At 47.8% G+C, this 16,510-nt stretch overlaps 5 protein-coding genes across 5 annotated transcripts; 3 read left to right on the plus strand and 2 right to left on the minus strand.

The window, feature by feature from the left end:
* Window positions 1-980: 980 nt before the first annotated feature.
* N7478_003112 (copper fist DNA-binding domain-containing protein) lies at window positions 981-2,706 on the plus strand (the record flags this gene model as incomplete). The annotated part of the gene is made up of 3 exons (XM_056919326.1): window positions 981-1,133; window positions 1,205-1,360; window positions 1,418-2,706. Exons 1-3 carry the CDS (start codon window positions 1,058-1,060, stop codon window positions 2,704-2,706), a joined length of 1,521 nt encoding a protein of 506 aa, XP_056782484.1. The 5' UTR covers window positions 981-1,057.
* A 2,839-nt stretch (window positions 2,707-5,545) lies between these two features.
* Window positions 5,546-7,112, minus strand: N7478_003113 (putative alanine aminotransferase; the record flags this gene model as incomplete). The annotated part of the gene is made up of 2 exons (XM_056919327.1): window positions 5,546-5,818; window positions 5,883-7,112. The coding sequence occupies 2 exons, from the start codon at window positions 7,110-7,112 to the stop codon at window positions 5,546-5,548; spliced, it is 1,503 nt and encodes a 500-aa protein (XP_056782485.1).
* A 973-nt stretch (window positions 7,113-8,085) lies between these two features.
* On the minus strand, window positions 8,086-9,696 carry N7478_003114 (proteasome regulatory particle lid subunit RPN7; the record flags this gene model as incomplete). The annotated part of the gene is made up of 3 exons (XM_056919328.1): window positions 8,086-8,278; window positions 8,338-9,167; window positions 9,241-9,696. The coding sequence occupies 3 exons, from the start codon at window positions 9,694-9,696 to the stop codon at window positions 8,086-8,088; spliced, it is 1,479 nt and encodes a 492-aa protein (XP_056782486.1).
* A 1,638-nt stretch (window positions 9,697-11,334) lies between these two features.
* N7478_003115 (putative MFS phospholipid transporter (Git1)) lies at window positions 11,335-13,096 on the plus strand (the record flags this gene model as incomplete). The annotated part of the gene is made up of 4 exons (XM_056919329.1): window positions 11,335-11,514; window positions 11,657-12,639; window positions 12,692-12,962; window positions 13,016-13,096. 4 exons carry the CDS (start codon window positions 11,335-11,337, stop codon window positions 13,094-13,096), a joined length of 1,515 nt encoding a protein of 504 aa, XP_056782487.1.
* A 1,332-nt stretch (window positions 13,097-14,428) lies between these two features.
* Window positions 14,429-15,429, plus strand: N7478_003116 (PEX11 family protein; the record flags this gene model as incomplete). The annotated part of the gene is made up of 3 exons (XM_056919330.1): window positions 14,429-14,495; window positions 14,716-15,193; window positions 15,267-15,429. 3 exons carry the CDS (start codon window positions 14,429-14,431, stop codon window positions 15,427-15,429), a joined length of 708 nt encoding a protein of 235 aa, XP_056782488.1.
* Window positions 15,430-16,510: the final 1,081 nt, after the last annotated feature.

A 16,510-nucleotide genomic window follows, 5' to 3' on the forward strand; every position in this document is an offset into this window, starting at 1 on the left:
ACGTCGTTGGCCTCTTGAGGTGGATACGCAACCCTCGATGGGATGGGAAAAAAAGGGGGTGTTTTGCAGCTCAGGCTTGTTCGCAAAGGAAAGAGAATAGGCTAGAAGGCGCACAGGGATGAATCCAGTTGCAGATTTGAAATCTTATGGGCGAGTTTCCGAGAATGCGCCTACTGATTCGAGTATTCCGGTCTGTCCTCGTGGTATGAGGTACACAGGCCATAATCGGGAAATGGCGCCTGAAATTCAAGGTTTGCGTAATTAAAACACTGTAACGGGGCGGTAATGGTGGATTTTTTGATGTATGGGTATTGTCACATGGCCGTAAGAGAAAGGGTGCACTCACCAAAAAAGCCTTTGTATCAATGGGAAATACCTGTAATCGGCGGTAATAAACCGTGCCTTGTACCTTACTCCGGTCATTCACAGCCACCAATGACGCAGCGAAAATCCCAATCCCCCCCATTAACGTTATTAAACTGTCGCCTCCCTCTTTCTTTTCTTTCTCCTCCGCATAGGGCGTTCTCCAACTCTCTATATCGAACGCTTTCTGTCTTGGCCGCCACTACCGGTACTTGGTGTCCTGTCTCACGGCCGGCGCCAAACGGTGCGTAGGCTTGGTCCCCCTTGGTTTCTATTCTCTCTCCTCTCTACTCTATAAACCTCAACCTACAAACCTACCAAAAAAAACCCGCCTCGCCTCCTCCGATATACCCATTTGATTTACTTTGAATTCCGCTCCTCTTGCCCTCCAAGTCTCTCAGTACGACCCTCAGTTCCTTCAAGATTGTCTTGTATACTGCTGGATCGGCGTTCTGTGACCTTCGCGCGCATTGGGATAATTATAGTCTGAGATACCCTTTTGTTCGTTCTGTTCAATTCGGCCTTCTCAAAGAAGAAGCGCTTGAATACAACCTTGCCTTGACGACCGTTCTTGCGGAATCTTTCATTCTTGGACAACCGCACGTCCTATTTCCTTATTTTAAAACATTTATTACGTCTTTCAACGACCATTCTCGCGATTCATCGCATGTGTGCCTCGCAGTAACCCGCCGCGATGCTCATTGATGGTGAGAAGTGGGCGTGTGAAGCTTGCGTCCGGGGTCACCGGGTTAGCAGCTGTCACCATAGTGGTATGTCGATCTTCGAAGCTTATTTCGTGTATACAAGAACTATATATCTCTAACATTGGCTTCTCAATAAGACCGCCCTTTGACCCATATCAACAAAAAAGGCCGCCCAGTCTCTCAATGTACCCACTGCCGCGGCTTACGCAAGTCTCGAACTACACACGTCAGGTGCGAGTGTGGCGACAAGAAAAAGAAATCCGACTCGGAATGCCATGGTGACCGAGATTTGAGTGAGCATTGGCGCTGGCTTTATTCACGATTTCCCCCTTTCTGATAATGAACTACAGAGGACTCCCTTCATCGTTGTGGCTGTTGCCACGGACAGCGCTGTACTTGTGCGCTGAAAAAGGAATCCCATCTTGACCCCGTTCCTGAGACAGGTTTACTTCCTTCTCAACCATCGGTTCCTGCTGAACTTCCACGGAAACCGCAGCTCACGACGACCAAATCCGAGTCGATGTTGACTGTCTTCCGTGATGGTCACCACAAACCCGCCCATAAGCATAATGACATGGCCCACAAGTGTGGATTGCCGTACACAATCCCACGATCACATACCATCCACCACCCGTCCGACATTCCTCGTCGTTCGGTGGACCACCTCCCATTAACGTCCGCCTTTGTCCAGGAGCCCCTTCCCTTGTCGATGGAGCCCGTGTCTCAGTCCCAACAGACTTCACAAAACGGTTCCCCTCACAGTGTCCCAACAACAGGCTCTGAAGATGATATCAGCACGGCCTCTCTTGACCAATCCTTCCTGGACAAATTTGCGGCTCCTAGTTTCCCACCACCTGCCGCAAAAGACAAAAAGACAGACGGGTCATCTAACCCTACGTCTGCCCCGGCTACCATGGACAAGTTTCCTCTGGAGCAAATTATTACCAGCGTTCCTCCTGTCGATGTCTCATCCTTCGCCTCATTTCCAAATACGTCATCTAACTCCCCGATTACTTGTATGGCATTTCAAGATAACTATCACGACCAATACTTCACCTCCCCAGACTCCGAAATGCCGCTGGGATCTGGAGGCTTGGGTGCGCCATCGGTTGACTGGTCGAGCTTCCCGCTATATTCCGATGCCCCTGCCGCAACTAGCACCCAGGCCCCGTCATACGCCAGTTTTGATTACAACTTTCCCTCGGGTCTCCCGCCACCGTCATCCTCCGGCGATATCTCCGAAGTCGATGAGTTTGGACCGCTCCCTGGTTTGGGACACAATGGTAACAATGACATGCACGATCTCCACAGCGTGAGCGAAGCGTCTGATATGGATCACCTTCGTGCCAGTTCTGCATCCTCATTGGTTGGGCTACCACAGGCGCAGCTTCTGTCATCAAATGATTTGGCGTCGATGAACATCGATGATTTCCTAAAGTCCGCCAATGAATCTACTGCCGCGCTCGAGCATCAACTGCAAGCCAGCATGGGGATTGAGTCCAAGTCCCTCACAACACAAGACGCGTACTCCATGCCCGCCCAGGACTCTATTCCCATTTGGCCAGCTAGCCTCTTTGATTCTGACTCAACCCCACCGGTGGACAATGGATATTTCGGTCCACAGTCCTGGGCACAGTAGTCCAATGCTGGTTCTCTCCACCTAAAACAAACCTACTTTTGCTTCCGTTCCTATAACTTTCTGTTGGGGTCTCCGCTACCTGCGGCACCTTACCACCACCTCTACACCGTCTTCATGACCTTGATGAGAGATGATGATAAATGCCTTGTTTGCCTTATTTCACTAGCCAGTCTAGAATTCTTTTTCTCACGATAGCATTTGAATCTAGAGAGGTTCTGCGATTTACCATTATGGATACACGTGCATGTATATCCTTGTTTCCGTACCTATACGACTTGCACAACGCTTTCACTCTATAGACCTGTCTTCCATGTGTACTATATGACTTTTAGAGCCATACTGAATACAACGCCTGACATGGCGATTCTGACCGCTAATATTTCGAATATTACCCACCTAGCATACGTAGTACTTGACTTGAAAGGCAAAGCAAATCCCACTCGTAACCCCAATGTCATGTCATGTCCTGCAATGCAATGCACCAAATTAGGATTGCCGAGCCACATACCATTTCACGATGGCACTGACGCGTAAATAACAGCATCATTGTACATACATCATGATACATGTCTCCACACTGCACCAAGTACAGACATTCATTCGGTCAAGCTATCCAAATCCAGAAGCTCAGCTGCCAAATGAAATGATCAATCAACCAGTGTTACGAATACTGTATGTAAAATGTAGCGGTGAGCGCGCTTCCTCCACACGAACGGACCTGTCTCGGATCGGCGAAAGCAGGTTTTTGGTCAGCATGCACCCCTAAACTCTATGCACTCGATCTTGCACTGCAGCTTGCTATTACTTACAGGAGATCAGGGTCAGGTGCCTCGTATTTCGTGTGTTGCCCCCACTGGAGGCTTGTGCTGTGAACTGAACCCCCGTGACCTTGAAATTCTCGGAACTACCAGTTCCTACGAGCTTATGTTACCATGAAATTGGTTGGTTAGTACTCAGCTATAATGTATTTAGCCGAGTATTCAAGCACCGAGGTTTAACTTGCTACAGAATTTAGGTTAGTAGAAACCACAGTATTGCCTATAGGTATGTACCAAGCATTGTACCTATCAAAATGATCTACAAGTAGCGGTGTGCAGAACCTACACATCTGTATCAACCCCAGATCCAACAGTACAACGTATCCACAAAACAACTTAGAAGTCTCCATATCTATGGTTGTAATAATAGAAGTAATAATGGTCAAGTACCAATTTACCGAGAGATAGAATATTGTAAAATCAGCAGATACCCGAGCTCCTCATTATCCACCCATTGTTCAGCGCAGCACATCCATTCCAATTCGAACCACGTCCGAAAAATCTGGTATACAGGACCCTGTACACTCTAACGTGTACTGTATCAACAAAATACGAAGTCAAAAAGTACGTACAGGTCAAATAGAAGCAAAACCTGCATACCAAGCCTTTTCAGATCGTGCATGCCGCATACCGTGGCATAAGCCTTGCTTTACACGGCGCTTCGTTGAAATACAAGCCTTATATGCATACCTTGGCTAATGCTTAGCACTGCACGGTCCGTGTCGCGTGTGTTGTCTCCAAATTGGACATGTCGAGTGTTTTAATGGGGGCTAGCTGTCTGGGATCTGGGATGGGATCCGGGATCTACTCAAGTAGGGTTTACGTTTACTGCGGCACGGCTGTAGGGGCGGAGATTATGTTAAGGGTCATGATCCCGGTGACTGTTTTTTTGTGAGATCATTTATTTTATTGTAAGTTATTCTAATTTAATCTCATTCCAAATAATGTTTGAATTATTGTTATTGATGGGGCTGGTCAGGAATTGAGAGGAATTGTTATTGTGACGACTGAGATTCGTGGCTGATGCAAGGGAGGTAGGTACTGATACATTCCTGATATTTGTATGACTTCCTTTCGGATAGTTCGGCATCTTGGTCGGATGGACTTTTACTGTTACGGTTTATTGTAAAGAGTACAATACGTTGGATGAAATTTATGCTGTTTTGATACAGACAGGGTGGATGTGGCAATGAAGGGGAGGATTAAGTAACAACACTCTAGGGCTTACTACGATGTTGCTCTTGGGAGAAGCAATTCAAGTGAATTGATGTCTTGGAATGATAGTACGGACCTGCCTACATTTTAATGGATGGTATAATAACGATATCATGATAGCGTCTGTTGGTTATCATATTATTCTGCTCTTTCGCCAAGATCTAGTATACTCTAGTAAACCTGGATAAGACGGCTGGGCTTTCATTCTTGATCATGACTAAAAGTGGTGAGATTTATATTATTACTCAAATCAATTTATAATACAAGTCTTATCCAACATTGATATGGTTCATTAGATTATATAGGTATTAGGACATCATCACTGGGTAAGCATGTGGGTATAATCCTAATTTTATAGAAGATAAGAAAAATGGGTAGTTGAAAACGCAGAGGACTGCCCAGGTGGCATCTACTATGTATTTCTACCCAAGTACTACCCACGAGGCCTACTTATACGGAGATAGATGTACAATGTTCTTCGGTACTCAAATGCTCAAGTATAAGAGTTCATTCTGTACAAGCACATGATAATGTATATTTGACATATGATTTGGCAGCTTCTCGCGGTAAATATGGTCTATATGGTATCAAATCAAACAACAGCCAAATCTATCTCACAGTATTGGAGAAAAAGAGGGCGGGGCATAAATTGGATCGAAAGGCTGCAGTTCACGGCGAGTTTCCCAAGAGTCGTGTCGCATAATGACATAAAAGAACCCAAGAGCAGATAATAAAAGGTTAGAGTAGACTTATTTTGGTCTGTTCTGTTTATCTACTGTTATATCTTGTATAGCTCAGTCAATTCTTTATAGTTTAGCATTTCCGTCTCCGTACTTGCTCATGAACTCGGAGTGGAACTGGACGATACGCTCAACCCAATCGGTACCAGGGGCGAGGAAGGTTGTGCGGAAGTGCAGGGTGTTCTCCTTTTGACCGAAGCCGGAGCCGGGAACAACGCATACACCCGTGGCGTCGAGCATGGCGAGGCAGTAGAACTCGTCGGCTGCGCGGCCCTCAGACTTGGCGGCTTCGATGGCCTTGGCGGGGAGGTTGATGGTTGGGAAAAGGTACATGGCGCCCTGTAAGGAATCAGTATGAGAGGACAAGAGATTCACGGGGTTTTTAGTTGGCTGTGGTGCTTACCTGGGGCTCTTGGATCTCTACACCCTCCATACGCTGGAAGGCATTGAACAGGGCGAGGGCACGCTTGTGCAGACCATCCCGGATTCCATTATATTCCTTTTGATACAGCTCGAAGCTGGGCTCGCCTTCACGAGGAGGGTTGACCATGGTCTCGAGCAGACACTGAGCCACGACTGGTGGGCATAGGCCAATGCTGACGAGCTTGTAGATCTGGGCCTGGACCAATGGGTCAAAGCCAACCAGTTCGAAGTAGCCACCACGGTGACCGCACTCGCCAACCATGCCCTTTGAGGTACTGTGCAGAGAAACCAGCTCCACATCATCGTACTTGCCAGGCTGTTCCTGTTGAAGCTGGCGGAGGCGCTTCTTGAAAGAGACGAATTCACCAGTGAAAACGTTGGTCTGGTAGACCTCGTCGGCAATAACAACCAGGTGCTCCTCAGCGGCAATGTCCAGGACCGCCTTAATATCATCTGTGCTCAGAGAGGCACCGGTTGGGTTACCGGGGTTAATGACAGCAATAGAGCGCACGTTAATGTTCTGAGACTTGGCAGTCGCGATTGACTTCTTGATAGCGTTGACGTCGGTACCCCACGCCTTCTGCTCCTCTAGATAGTAGGGAACGCAGTGTGCGTTCAACAAGGCCAATGTAGCAGTGTACAATGGGTACTGAGGGATAGGAACCAGCACACCAGCACTAGGATCATTACAGATAACGCTGAGAAGATTGCTCACACCCGAGGAGGCACCGGCAGTCAAGAACAGGTCATCTGGGTTGGCAGGGAATCCGTCACGCTCCTCAATGAACTTGGCTACGCTCTTCCGGATTCCGGGAGCACCCTGGCTGTGACTGTAGGCACCGACACTCTGAACATTAGCCAGCAAGGCCTGGGCCCGATCAATGACATCCTGCTTGTATCCAAACGAGTTCTTGAGCGCCTCCTGGTTCTCCAACAGCAAGGGGTTCTCGACAAGACTGAGGACTTGGCGGAAGAAGGTGATAGGCTTCTGATCCAGTTGTTGTGGGTTACCGATGTTGGCGAAGATGACGCTGTCGAAGGGCAGGGACTTGTCACCATCAGTCAGGCGCTGACGATAAGTCTCAGCCTTGACGGCCAGCTCACCGCGCACGGCGTACTTAGCGGCGCGAATATTTTGGTTCATGTTATCCAGGTTGAGACATTTCTTCGACTGAGTGGACAGGGTCCGGGAAGTGATGGTTTGAGTCATGGTGGATTCTGAGACGAGACCCAGGGCCGATGTTAGTTAAAGAACCAAAATGAGATTAATGCCTCAAGACGAAAGGGATTGAAGTGATTGAGATAAAAGAATTAATAGTCAAGTGATTAGGAGTAAATAGAGAAGATGATCGAATCATATGAGGGTGAGACAGGTACTCCCCGCGGGGAGACCGTTCAAATAAATGGCGCAGCACATCATCCCACGTACCTGACCAAGCGGAGAACCTCCCCGCACTGAGCCCAGTCGGGCGAAGTAGGAGTCGACATTTCGGCCGGGTTGTTAGTGTCCTCAGCGGAGACACCCGCATGCTGGATGTGAGCTTAAATTGCCAGGACATCCTTTCCAATTGATAGGATCGGCTTCAAAAAACCTTTTGGAATTACCAATGATGCAGTGATAAGGAGAATGAACGGCTACAGCGCGAAGAAAGAAAAAAAATATTTGGAGACTGGGCGGTGTGTGAGTCAGCGAAACGTATCTCCAATCCCCACATTCGGTGAGACAAGAGAGATAGTAAAGTGTTATGATTAAAGCCTATCTACTGTTATCATACTCTATGCTGGTGATAATGAATAACGGCAGTGACATTTTGAACAGATCATGGAGAAGATCTGCTTACTTCGTGACGCTACAAGCGCAGTATAGTGCAGCATGACCTGGACCAAGCTGGCGGTAAGCCGATCTTCCCCTCGGAAAGCCCCTTTGCCCGAACCAAGTGGGCTCCGTCAGCGCCCCATCGTCACTCCGGGGCCGCCCGACTGCGGGGGCTCGTTACTAGTAGATTATACGCTCCACTTGAAGAAGGAGATAGTCAAATCTCATATGTCATGCAAGATCTTATCTGTTGAGAGTGTTCTAGAAAACTTATTTCAATGCTAAAATAGATATCTCTTGAGCCGTGTCGACATGGACTATTGTTTCCGCGGGTTCGTTTCACACATCCAATCCTTCTCTTCTCCTCTTAACTACGTTCGCTTCCCCGAAGACGAACAGCTTGTCCATACTTCTGAAGCTTCGTAATAAGAGAATCACCATGCTTGACAACATCCGCGTACTGCTTGTTCTTGTCGTCGGGACGATTGGTCTCGATGATTCCATTGACACGGTCGATTGTGCATGCAATGCGGTTGCTGGAGATGAACTTGGCCAGGTCACTGGATATATAGTTAGCAGTGTACATATTGAAGGGATGTGGTCGTCAAGGAGTTCATACCGGTCCAGGAAGTCTACAGTCACACCAAAGTCGCTGGCCATGCTGTTCAGCCCCACGACTCGGTAACTCTGAAGCAGTTGCTGGTAGGCCCGTAGTCTCATTTCACGGACAAACCATGCGCGGTGCTCATGCAGATAGTGGTCCTGGGTCAGGAATTGGTCCTCCACAGCGGCAAGCGCCACGAAGAAAGAATGGTAGTTACCATTATATAGACTGTTCACCAGGTTGGCCAGCGGTGAGAAATCGACAGGAGCTTCATTCTCTGCTTGTTCGCTAGAACCAGTGCCCAATGTGGTTAGGTTAATAGCAGTGGTGGCACCAGCGGCCGGGGTCGATCGTGATACGGATGCGTCTTTCATCTCCTCTTCGCGGGCACCGGGGCCGGACGAAATCTCACCACTAAGAGCCGCCAATTGGTCCTCTCCGGAGCCAAGGATAGCCTTGATCTCCGGCGCGTCCACCACCTTGGCCTTGAAGTCCACCCGCTTAAGAGACAGTGATCCTGCCAGAACTGAGTAGATCACCAGCGAAGAATAGCTGCAGAGCTCGTAGCTCGTAAATGTTGACAGACTATCAAGAAGGAGGGGAGCAGCCAGGCTGTAGGAGCGAACAGTGAGCAAGTGCAATCCTTTGTATGCCTTTAGACGATTCCTTCGGTCCCAATCACCACCGCTCTCAACGAGAGTCTCTGCGCGTTCGATTGTCTTCTTCACAAAAATAGCATCACCGAAAAACAGACCAATACGGATCATCGCGAGAACGAGATCGATCTTGGTTCCGAGAAAGCCGATCTTGTCGAGGAGGGCTTCGTGCGACTCAATAGATTTGTCCTGAAAGAGTATTGATGTTAGATACTGCAATATTGTGCTCTCCACGTGATTATTGAATGATGAGGCTCGTTACCTTATCACCAACTCGGGCCCAGAACTCCGCTCGCTTCCCGCGCGCAGCCTGCACCTCCGTCTCACCAGCAGCCTCTTCAGCCTGGTCCTCCTCTTTTTGGAATGTCTCCAGCTCATTCTTATTATCCTCGAGCAAAGATTGATAGATTTTCTCGTCCCAGGGGAAATCGATGTTTTGGGGTGACTTCCGCGAAGCAAGCATGTTAGAGGTGATAAGCGGCTTCGTGGTTCCGACATGGTGTTGTGTGGCGCCTTCTCCCGCATTGTTCAGAATACCCTCAGTGGGGTGGGCTAGATGGCGGTAGAAGGGAGCCATCTTGCGTTCCTTGATGACATCTTGCAGCTTCTTCAATGAGGACTGGCGGATGGATGGGACGCATGCAGGGTTGGAGAGGTTGAAGACATGTTGGGCAACGAGGAGATCGGGGAACTTGATGAACTGTGGGTCAGATCCCATGATGGCGAACTGGGACTGAGATAGCAGTAAAGGGATGGACAAAGGCTGAAATGGGGGGGATGTCTATATTGATGAAATGGCAACTTGGAAAGGAAATGATGCATCACGTAGCTGGCCGAGCTCAGCTGGCGGAACGTTTTTCCGGCGCCGAATACTCCTTGCTGCCTGAGGCTGTCAGTACTTCCTCTTCGGGTAAGGTCGGTATTGTCCTTCGTATCGCTTCATGCATCGTCTGTCAGGAAGTAACTCCCCCATCTCCCCTACTCAATCTGTCTCTGTTGATGCAGATCAATCTGATTAAATAGGACAAGCTTCACTGCACAAGGTTGCACCCCACGTGGTCCATTATAATGCATACATGTATATGTGGTCGTGTGCTTCTTTGGCCCCGATCCTTAGGCGCAGTCTGAAACCAATAGACATTTATGACGTTTGATTATTCTTTGCATTGCTTTATCTATATCTGGTTATCTATATAGTTCTCTACATATACAATCACTTCGAAAGATATAGCATGTTGCAGGGATTCGTTGGAATCGCCCTACGTGCCCTCGGACCCTCGTAGGGCAAACGGAGTCGCCGATAACTAAGGTACACCACTGTACAGAGCGGAACTATTCATAGTATTCCACAAAGTCTCTTTCCACATATCTTTTTTCTGCCCCCAAATTAAGTTAAGTTCCAGTTCCAGTTGTCAAACCCTATTGATAAGACACATAGCTACGTAAGTAGGAACGCCCTTCTTACGCCCCCATTCACCTCAAAGGTCTTCGATATGAAATAAAAGTTCACGGTTTAATGTTCTGACCAAAACAAGAAAAAAGTGGATAATGGTCGATATTTCGGCCCCGGTTGAACGCGGCACGTGCTCTCTCCATATCGATGATAGGCATCAACGGGGATACCGAAGACCATGAATCCTGGTCTTATACCCCTTGATCATATCCGAATCATTCGATCCTTCACCTGTTTCGCTGATTTCATTGATCTAGACGATGAAAACAAGCTTTCTATTGACGTATTGTTGTTTGAACTACGCAATCTCATGGTCCGGAGCAAACCGAGGTGGAAAACAGGCTGCGGGCAGGTGATAGAAACCTGGCCTCTGATTGGCCAGAACCCCAGAATGGAAGGCCGATGCTTTAGCCAGCCGCTTGTACAGAGAGGGAACGGCGGCCCCCACTATTAGTGCCTTTCAGGTGGGTTAAGGTCACTATAGGCTGGTCTGCCTGGTCCCGCATTGCTTGTCCTGGCAAATGGTGAGGGACTAAGTTAGGAATTAAGTCACGATGGGAAAAGTTACTTGAGGTTGCTGCGATCATGTAACTGGCCCAAGCCTAATCTCCTGTTTTTCTCTTTTTAGCGTCGTTTTTTTTTCTTCAAGTTTTTTTTTCTCTATTTTTTTTTCTTGGGTCATCCTGCGATCCTTCTTACATCTATTTAAACCCTCCGATTGCCAGTTCTCAGCGCGTGTCTTCTTATTCAAGCTTCCCCCCCCCACGATTCTTAACCGTGTGGAAGTGGTAGCATCGCAGTATCCTTTTTTCACTCCATCCGAGGTATGTTTTTCGACCTTCTCCTACACAATATAACTAAGACATGTCTAGGAATCCTTGTGATTATTGACCACTCGCAAGCATGAGCGACAAGGTAGTCGAGCCTCAGGAATACCCCGAGAAGGATCTCGGTCCCTTGGAGGAGGGCCAAGGCTTGGAATCTCTAGCTCCGCTCGAGGATAAAACCAAAGGCCGCTGGGAGCGCAGTTGGCCTACGATTGCATGTGGTGCTGGTCTGTTCTCCGATGGATATCTCAATGGCGTAAGTCTTCGAGAAGTCTCGCCCTGAGCGCGTACAACATACTGTCCAAATAACTATGACATCCGATTGGCGCGACGGGTCATACAAACTTGCGGGGAAAGGTTGGATTGCTGACTGCGTTTTGCTTTTCCCGCCATTTTAGGTTATTGGTCAAGTGAACACCATCCTCAGCACGATCTATCCCGACACCTACAACAACTCCCCAGCCAGTAAGAATGTCTCGGCCATCGCTTTTGCCGGTACCGTCGTTGGTATGCTTATCTTCGGCTACACAAGTGACCATTGGTCGCGTAAATGGTCACTCATGATTTCGACTATCATCCTTTTCATTTTTGCGGCTCTGTCGGCGGGATCGTACGGTTACCATGATAGTCAGAATGGCCTGTTTGCAGCTTTGACTGCCTATCGATTTTTCATCGGTATCGGTATTGGTGGTGAATATCCTGCAGGTTCAGTCGCTTGTGCGGAGAACACCGGCGAGCTTAAGGAAGGTCACCGTAATCGGTGGTTCATCATGTTCACCAACTTCCAGATCGATCTGGCCTTTGTGATTTCGGCCTTTGTGCCTATGGTCCTGTGTCTGATTACTGGTCCAGATCACTTGCGTGTGGCTTGGCGTATCGCCTTGGGACTGGGTATCATTCCTCCTCTGAGTCTGGTTTGGCTTCGATACAAGATGGAGGAACCGGAGGAATTCAACCGTCAGCGCATGCGCAAGTTCCCTCTGACTTTGATTATCCGTTTCTACTGGAAGCGACTTGTAAGCAGTTACCAAGCCAGTTTATTTCAGACTTTCAGTACTAACAATAACCAGTTTATTGTGTCATTGATCTGGTTCATCTATGACTTTTCATCCTACTCCTTCGGCCTATACTCCTCAAAATGGCTGTCGCTTATTTTGCCCTCGACTGCTCCGCTCTGGCAGACTTTCGGCTGGACCACTCTGATCTATCTCTTCTACATCCCAGGCTCTAGTCTTGGAGCCTTCTTCAGTGACTGGATTGGCCCTAAGCAGACTCTGGCCATCGGAGTCGGTCTTCAGGGTATTGTTGGCTTCATCATGTCTGGATGCTATGAATGGCTTGCTACTACCGAGTATCTGGGCGCTTTCATCGTGGTTTATGGGTAAGTCTTTTACCATGTCAAGGTCTTTCAGTTCCTGTGCTCACATATGTAGTATTTTCCTCGCTCTGGGTGAATTCGGTCCTGGTGATAACATCGGTCTTTGTGCCGCCAAGACCAGTGCCACCGCCATCCGTGGACAGTACTACTCATATGCGGCTGCCATGGGCAAGATTGGTGCTTTCGTGGGAACCTACGTTCTGCCTCTTGCCCAAGAAAATGCCCCCAACAAGATTCGGGCTGGCCAGGATCCTTTCTTCATTTCCAGCTCCCTGTGCATCTTCAGTGCTTTCTTGGCTTGGTTCTGTCTCCCACAGATTAACCAGGTTTGTATCCTCTGTCGGATGTATTCTTCATCTCCATGCTAATACGTACATAGGATACTATCACTGACGAGGACGAGAAGTTCCGTGACTTCCTGGCCCAGAACGGCTACGACACCACCACTATGGGTAATTGATAGATGTGTCTAGCCAGACGAATACTCCACCCCGCACGCGCCCCCATCTAACACCGTCTTGAAAACGTTGCCGACTTGCCTCATCTAATTGCCCACGATACGACTCATTGATGTATCGCCGAAACTGACCTATGATCGCCTGGTCACCCTCTACATGCTCTTTGCATCCCCGACACCCCATGCGACAACTCTCATGCTGGCAATTCGGCATACATCGATTCCAATTTGACATGACATGACCTCCCGACGATTCGGTAACCCGTGGACCCCTTGCGACTTAATGATTTGATATCTATCATACGACAGACGAACCCCAACTTTCCCCTTGCGAATAGATGACTTTAATAGCGAACACTTCCGTGCTGATCTATGGGTGGTCTGTCTCGGTGGTGCATTCATGGAACCATTCGATTGCTTTTTCGTATGACCTGCGGAGTGATATTCTCAGACTCACTATAGTCTTATTCTTAGCTAAAACGATAATAATTCAATAAAACATTCAGACACACTTCATTCCACCGAACTAGTCAAGCCAACTACGAAGAATTAGTCAGTATTGTACATTCTAGACTCTAAGCTCCAGGTCTATATGTATTGATATCCACAGGACCCTCGTGTGAACCTTCCTATTGGAAAGTAAAACGAAAACCGACCGGAGCAATTGTAAGGTTTAGGATCAAAGAAGTAATGTAATCCGGTACAACAGAAAAGGGATACAAATTGCGATGAATTTTGTCTCATTTCTAACAAGATAGCAGAAAAAAAAGCTCTACATTATAGGAGATTGAATACAAGCTTTTCACATGAATCACCATGGATCTTGGGGCCATCAATCTATTGCCTTCTCTGGTCACATTCCCGCCCGTCACTCTCTGACGCTAAAACGATAGCCGTAATCAAAAACAGAATGGAACGGTAACTAACGGAGTAAGGACTATGACTGAAAACACTCAATAAAGGGTAGAAAATCACATGTGACTGAATAACCTAAATTAATATCTTATGGCTGTAAGAGCAATACACCACACTAAGACAAGATCGTCTAGCGGGACAAAACAGCGCCAAAATGTTGCTAGAGAAGGTAAAGTCGTCATTTGGGGACAAACAGCACACTCCACACTCCGCGAGTTCAGCCGAGGTAGCCCCATATTCCCGTCACGGGCTCATTCGCCGGTCAATTACCGGACCGCCCTCTCCCGTTATTACATCAACCGATCCTCGGTCCATTTAACATCTACTCCGTATTTCAACGACTTCACTCTTTCTCTTTGATACCGAATCTACATACCTTGCATCATATACCCCCGCGTAATCGGTATTAAATCAGGAAACATGGTCGCCGACGCTCTCGTTCATCACCCAGCTCTGGCGCACTGGTTGCGCTTCGTCGCGACAACCGGTACGTATTGCACCAGCACCGTCCCTATTCCAACCCAGCAAGGGGGAATAGCATGCATACACTGGACCCAGCCGAACTGGACTTCTACTTATCCTGAAGATAAGAACGGAAGACCAGACCAGACCAGACCAGACAATCTTGCTCACTCCCTTCCGCCCCAACCATTCATTATCTTTCACCCCAATATTTTAAACGTCATAGCTGACCTAACACAAACCAGTCGGTCGCGATAAGCTCCTCCGCACAATCCAATACTTCTCCCGCTTCTATGCCTGGTACCTCTACCGCACCAACAAGCCCCAATCCGCAATCGACCCCTACAACGCCGTAAAGAAGCAGTTCGGCACAACACGTAAGATCCTCCGTGTCGGCAAATGGGCCGAGCACCTGAAGGCCGCCTCCATTGCCCTCGATAACAAGGCACCCATTGATCCTGTCCTGCGCTACCTGAGCGTCGGTCGCCAGCTCGGTTATGCCGGTTACCTGAGCATTGATATGGTGACTGTTATTGATGCTGTGGGATACCGTAAGCTGGAGTCTGTGAAGAGACTGCAGGAGGCTGCTTATAAGTCTTGGTTGGCGGGTTTACTGTGCAGTGCTGTTGCGGGTGTTTATACTCTGTACGGATTGCAGAAGAAGGAGAAGACTATTAACCGTAAGGAGGGCGAAGGTGTTGTTGAGGCTAAGAAGATTGAGAAGTGAGTTTATCCCCCCATTTGTTTTGCCTGTCAAGTCATGTATGGAATAGAGCTTGGGCTAACTTTGAACCAGGGAGCGATCTGCTGCTCGTGTGCAGCTCGTTTCTGATCTGTGCGATTTGGCTATCCCTATGTCTGCTGTGGGTATTATTACCCTTGATGATGGTCTGGTTGGTATCGCTGGTACTGTCAGTTCTCTTATTGGAACCTGGTCCCAGTGGCGCAAGACCGCATAAATGGACTAGTACGATTTGATCCTGGTCCTGGTCTTGGTTCGGGGCATTTTGTTGGTTCATGGGATTTCACTGATCGAGCGTTGTATGCTGGTGCAATGAGCTGAATTCTTGTATGAGATCTGAGAGGGAGAAAATGGAGTGGGAGAAAGTGGGAGATGATCATGTTATTTGGACTTTGAGCACTCTTGACGTTGTCAGTTTGATCGATTCTGCGTTTATATCCTTGATTGTTTTCATGAAGAACTTGTATCTTTTTATTTTTGGAGGACAGTGTTTAGATGTCTTTCTATCTTCTTCGAGTACATATCACAAATTTCATTGTGTCTTCTCTGACATAGATAGACTTCATGTTTCGAGATATCTAGTGTACTTCCTACTACTAGTAATAAAAATGTGTTATAGGTATCTTATTCTGGGTTCAAATAAATATAAATATGCTCCTTGATCCATGCCATTCATTCTCATCGGCTTCAAGAGCCTCGGCAATCTCGCATAGCATATGATATGCGTTCTCTGCTCCCATTCATCTGGCAAGCGTCACATCATGACTACGTCTGTCTTAAACAGGGCAAGTCTATTAAACGTCAGTGCCATCCCCAATAATCAATAAAGAAGATCAACGAACCGCGCCACAAGACCCACAGGTCTTAACAGCGCCAGACATGGCGGTACCACACTTGGGGCAGCTGTTGTGTCCAGACATGATGATGATAGTGGATCTTTGAAGATCTATCTAGTTAGCCAGAAGGTCCTCACTCTCAGATCTCTTGCAGTCTAGTCTAGATAGACTAGCCCGGAAAACCATAAACGAATGCATAGTTGCAAGTCCATACCTAAATAGATATTTGGCTACCAAGGTAGATTCTAGGTTGGATAGAGTATGGAGTGGGCTGGGACGAGTGATCGTTAGGGAAAAGGTCAGCGAGGGGTAAAAGAAAAAAAATCGCATAATATTCTATTCCACTGTTTACCCCGCCTAACAGCCCCGCTATTGATGATAAGCTCGCGATGCCGACTTTTCCCTATGCTCTGATACAACCTATATTGAGCATTAATATACATTCGTATCATTTTACATGTG

This window comes from Penicillium angulare (assembly GCF_028827245.1).
Source record: "Penicillium angulare strain IBT 27051 chromosome Unknown utg000003l_segment0_segment0, whole genome shotgun sequence".
Lineage (NCBI taxonomy): Eukaryota > Fungi > Ascomycota > Eurotiomycetes > Eurotiales > Aspergillaceae > Penicillium > Penicillium angulare.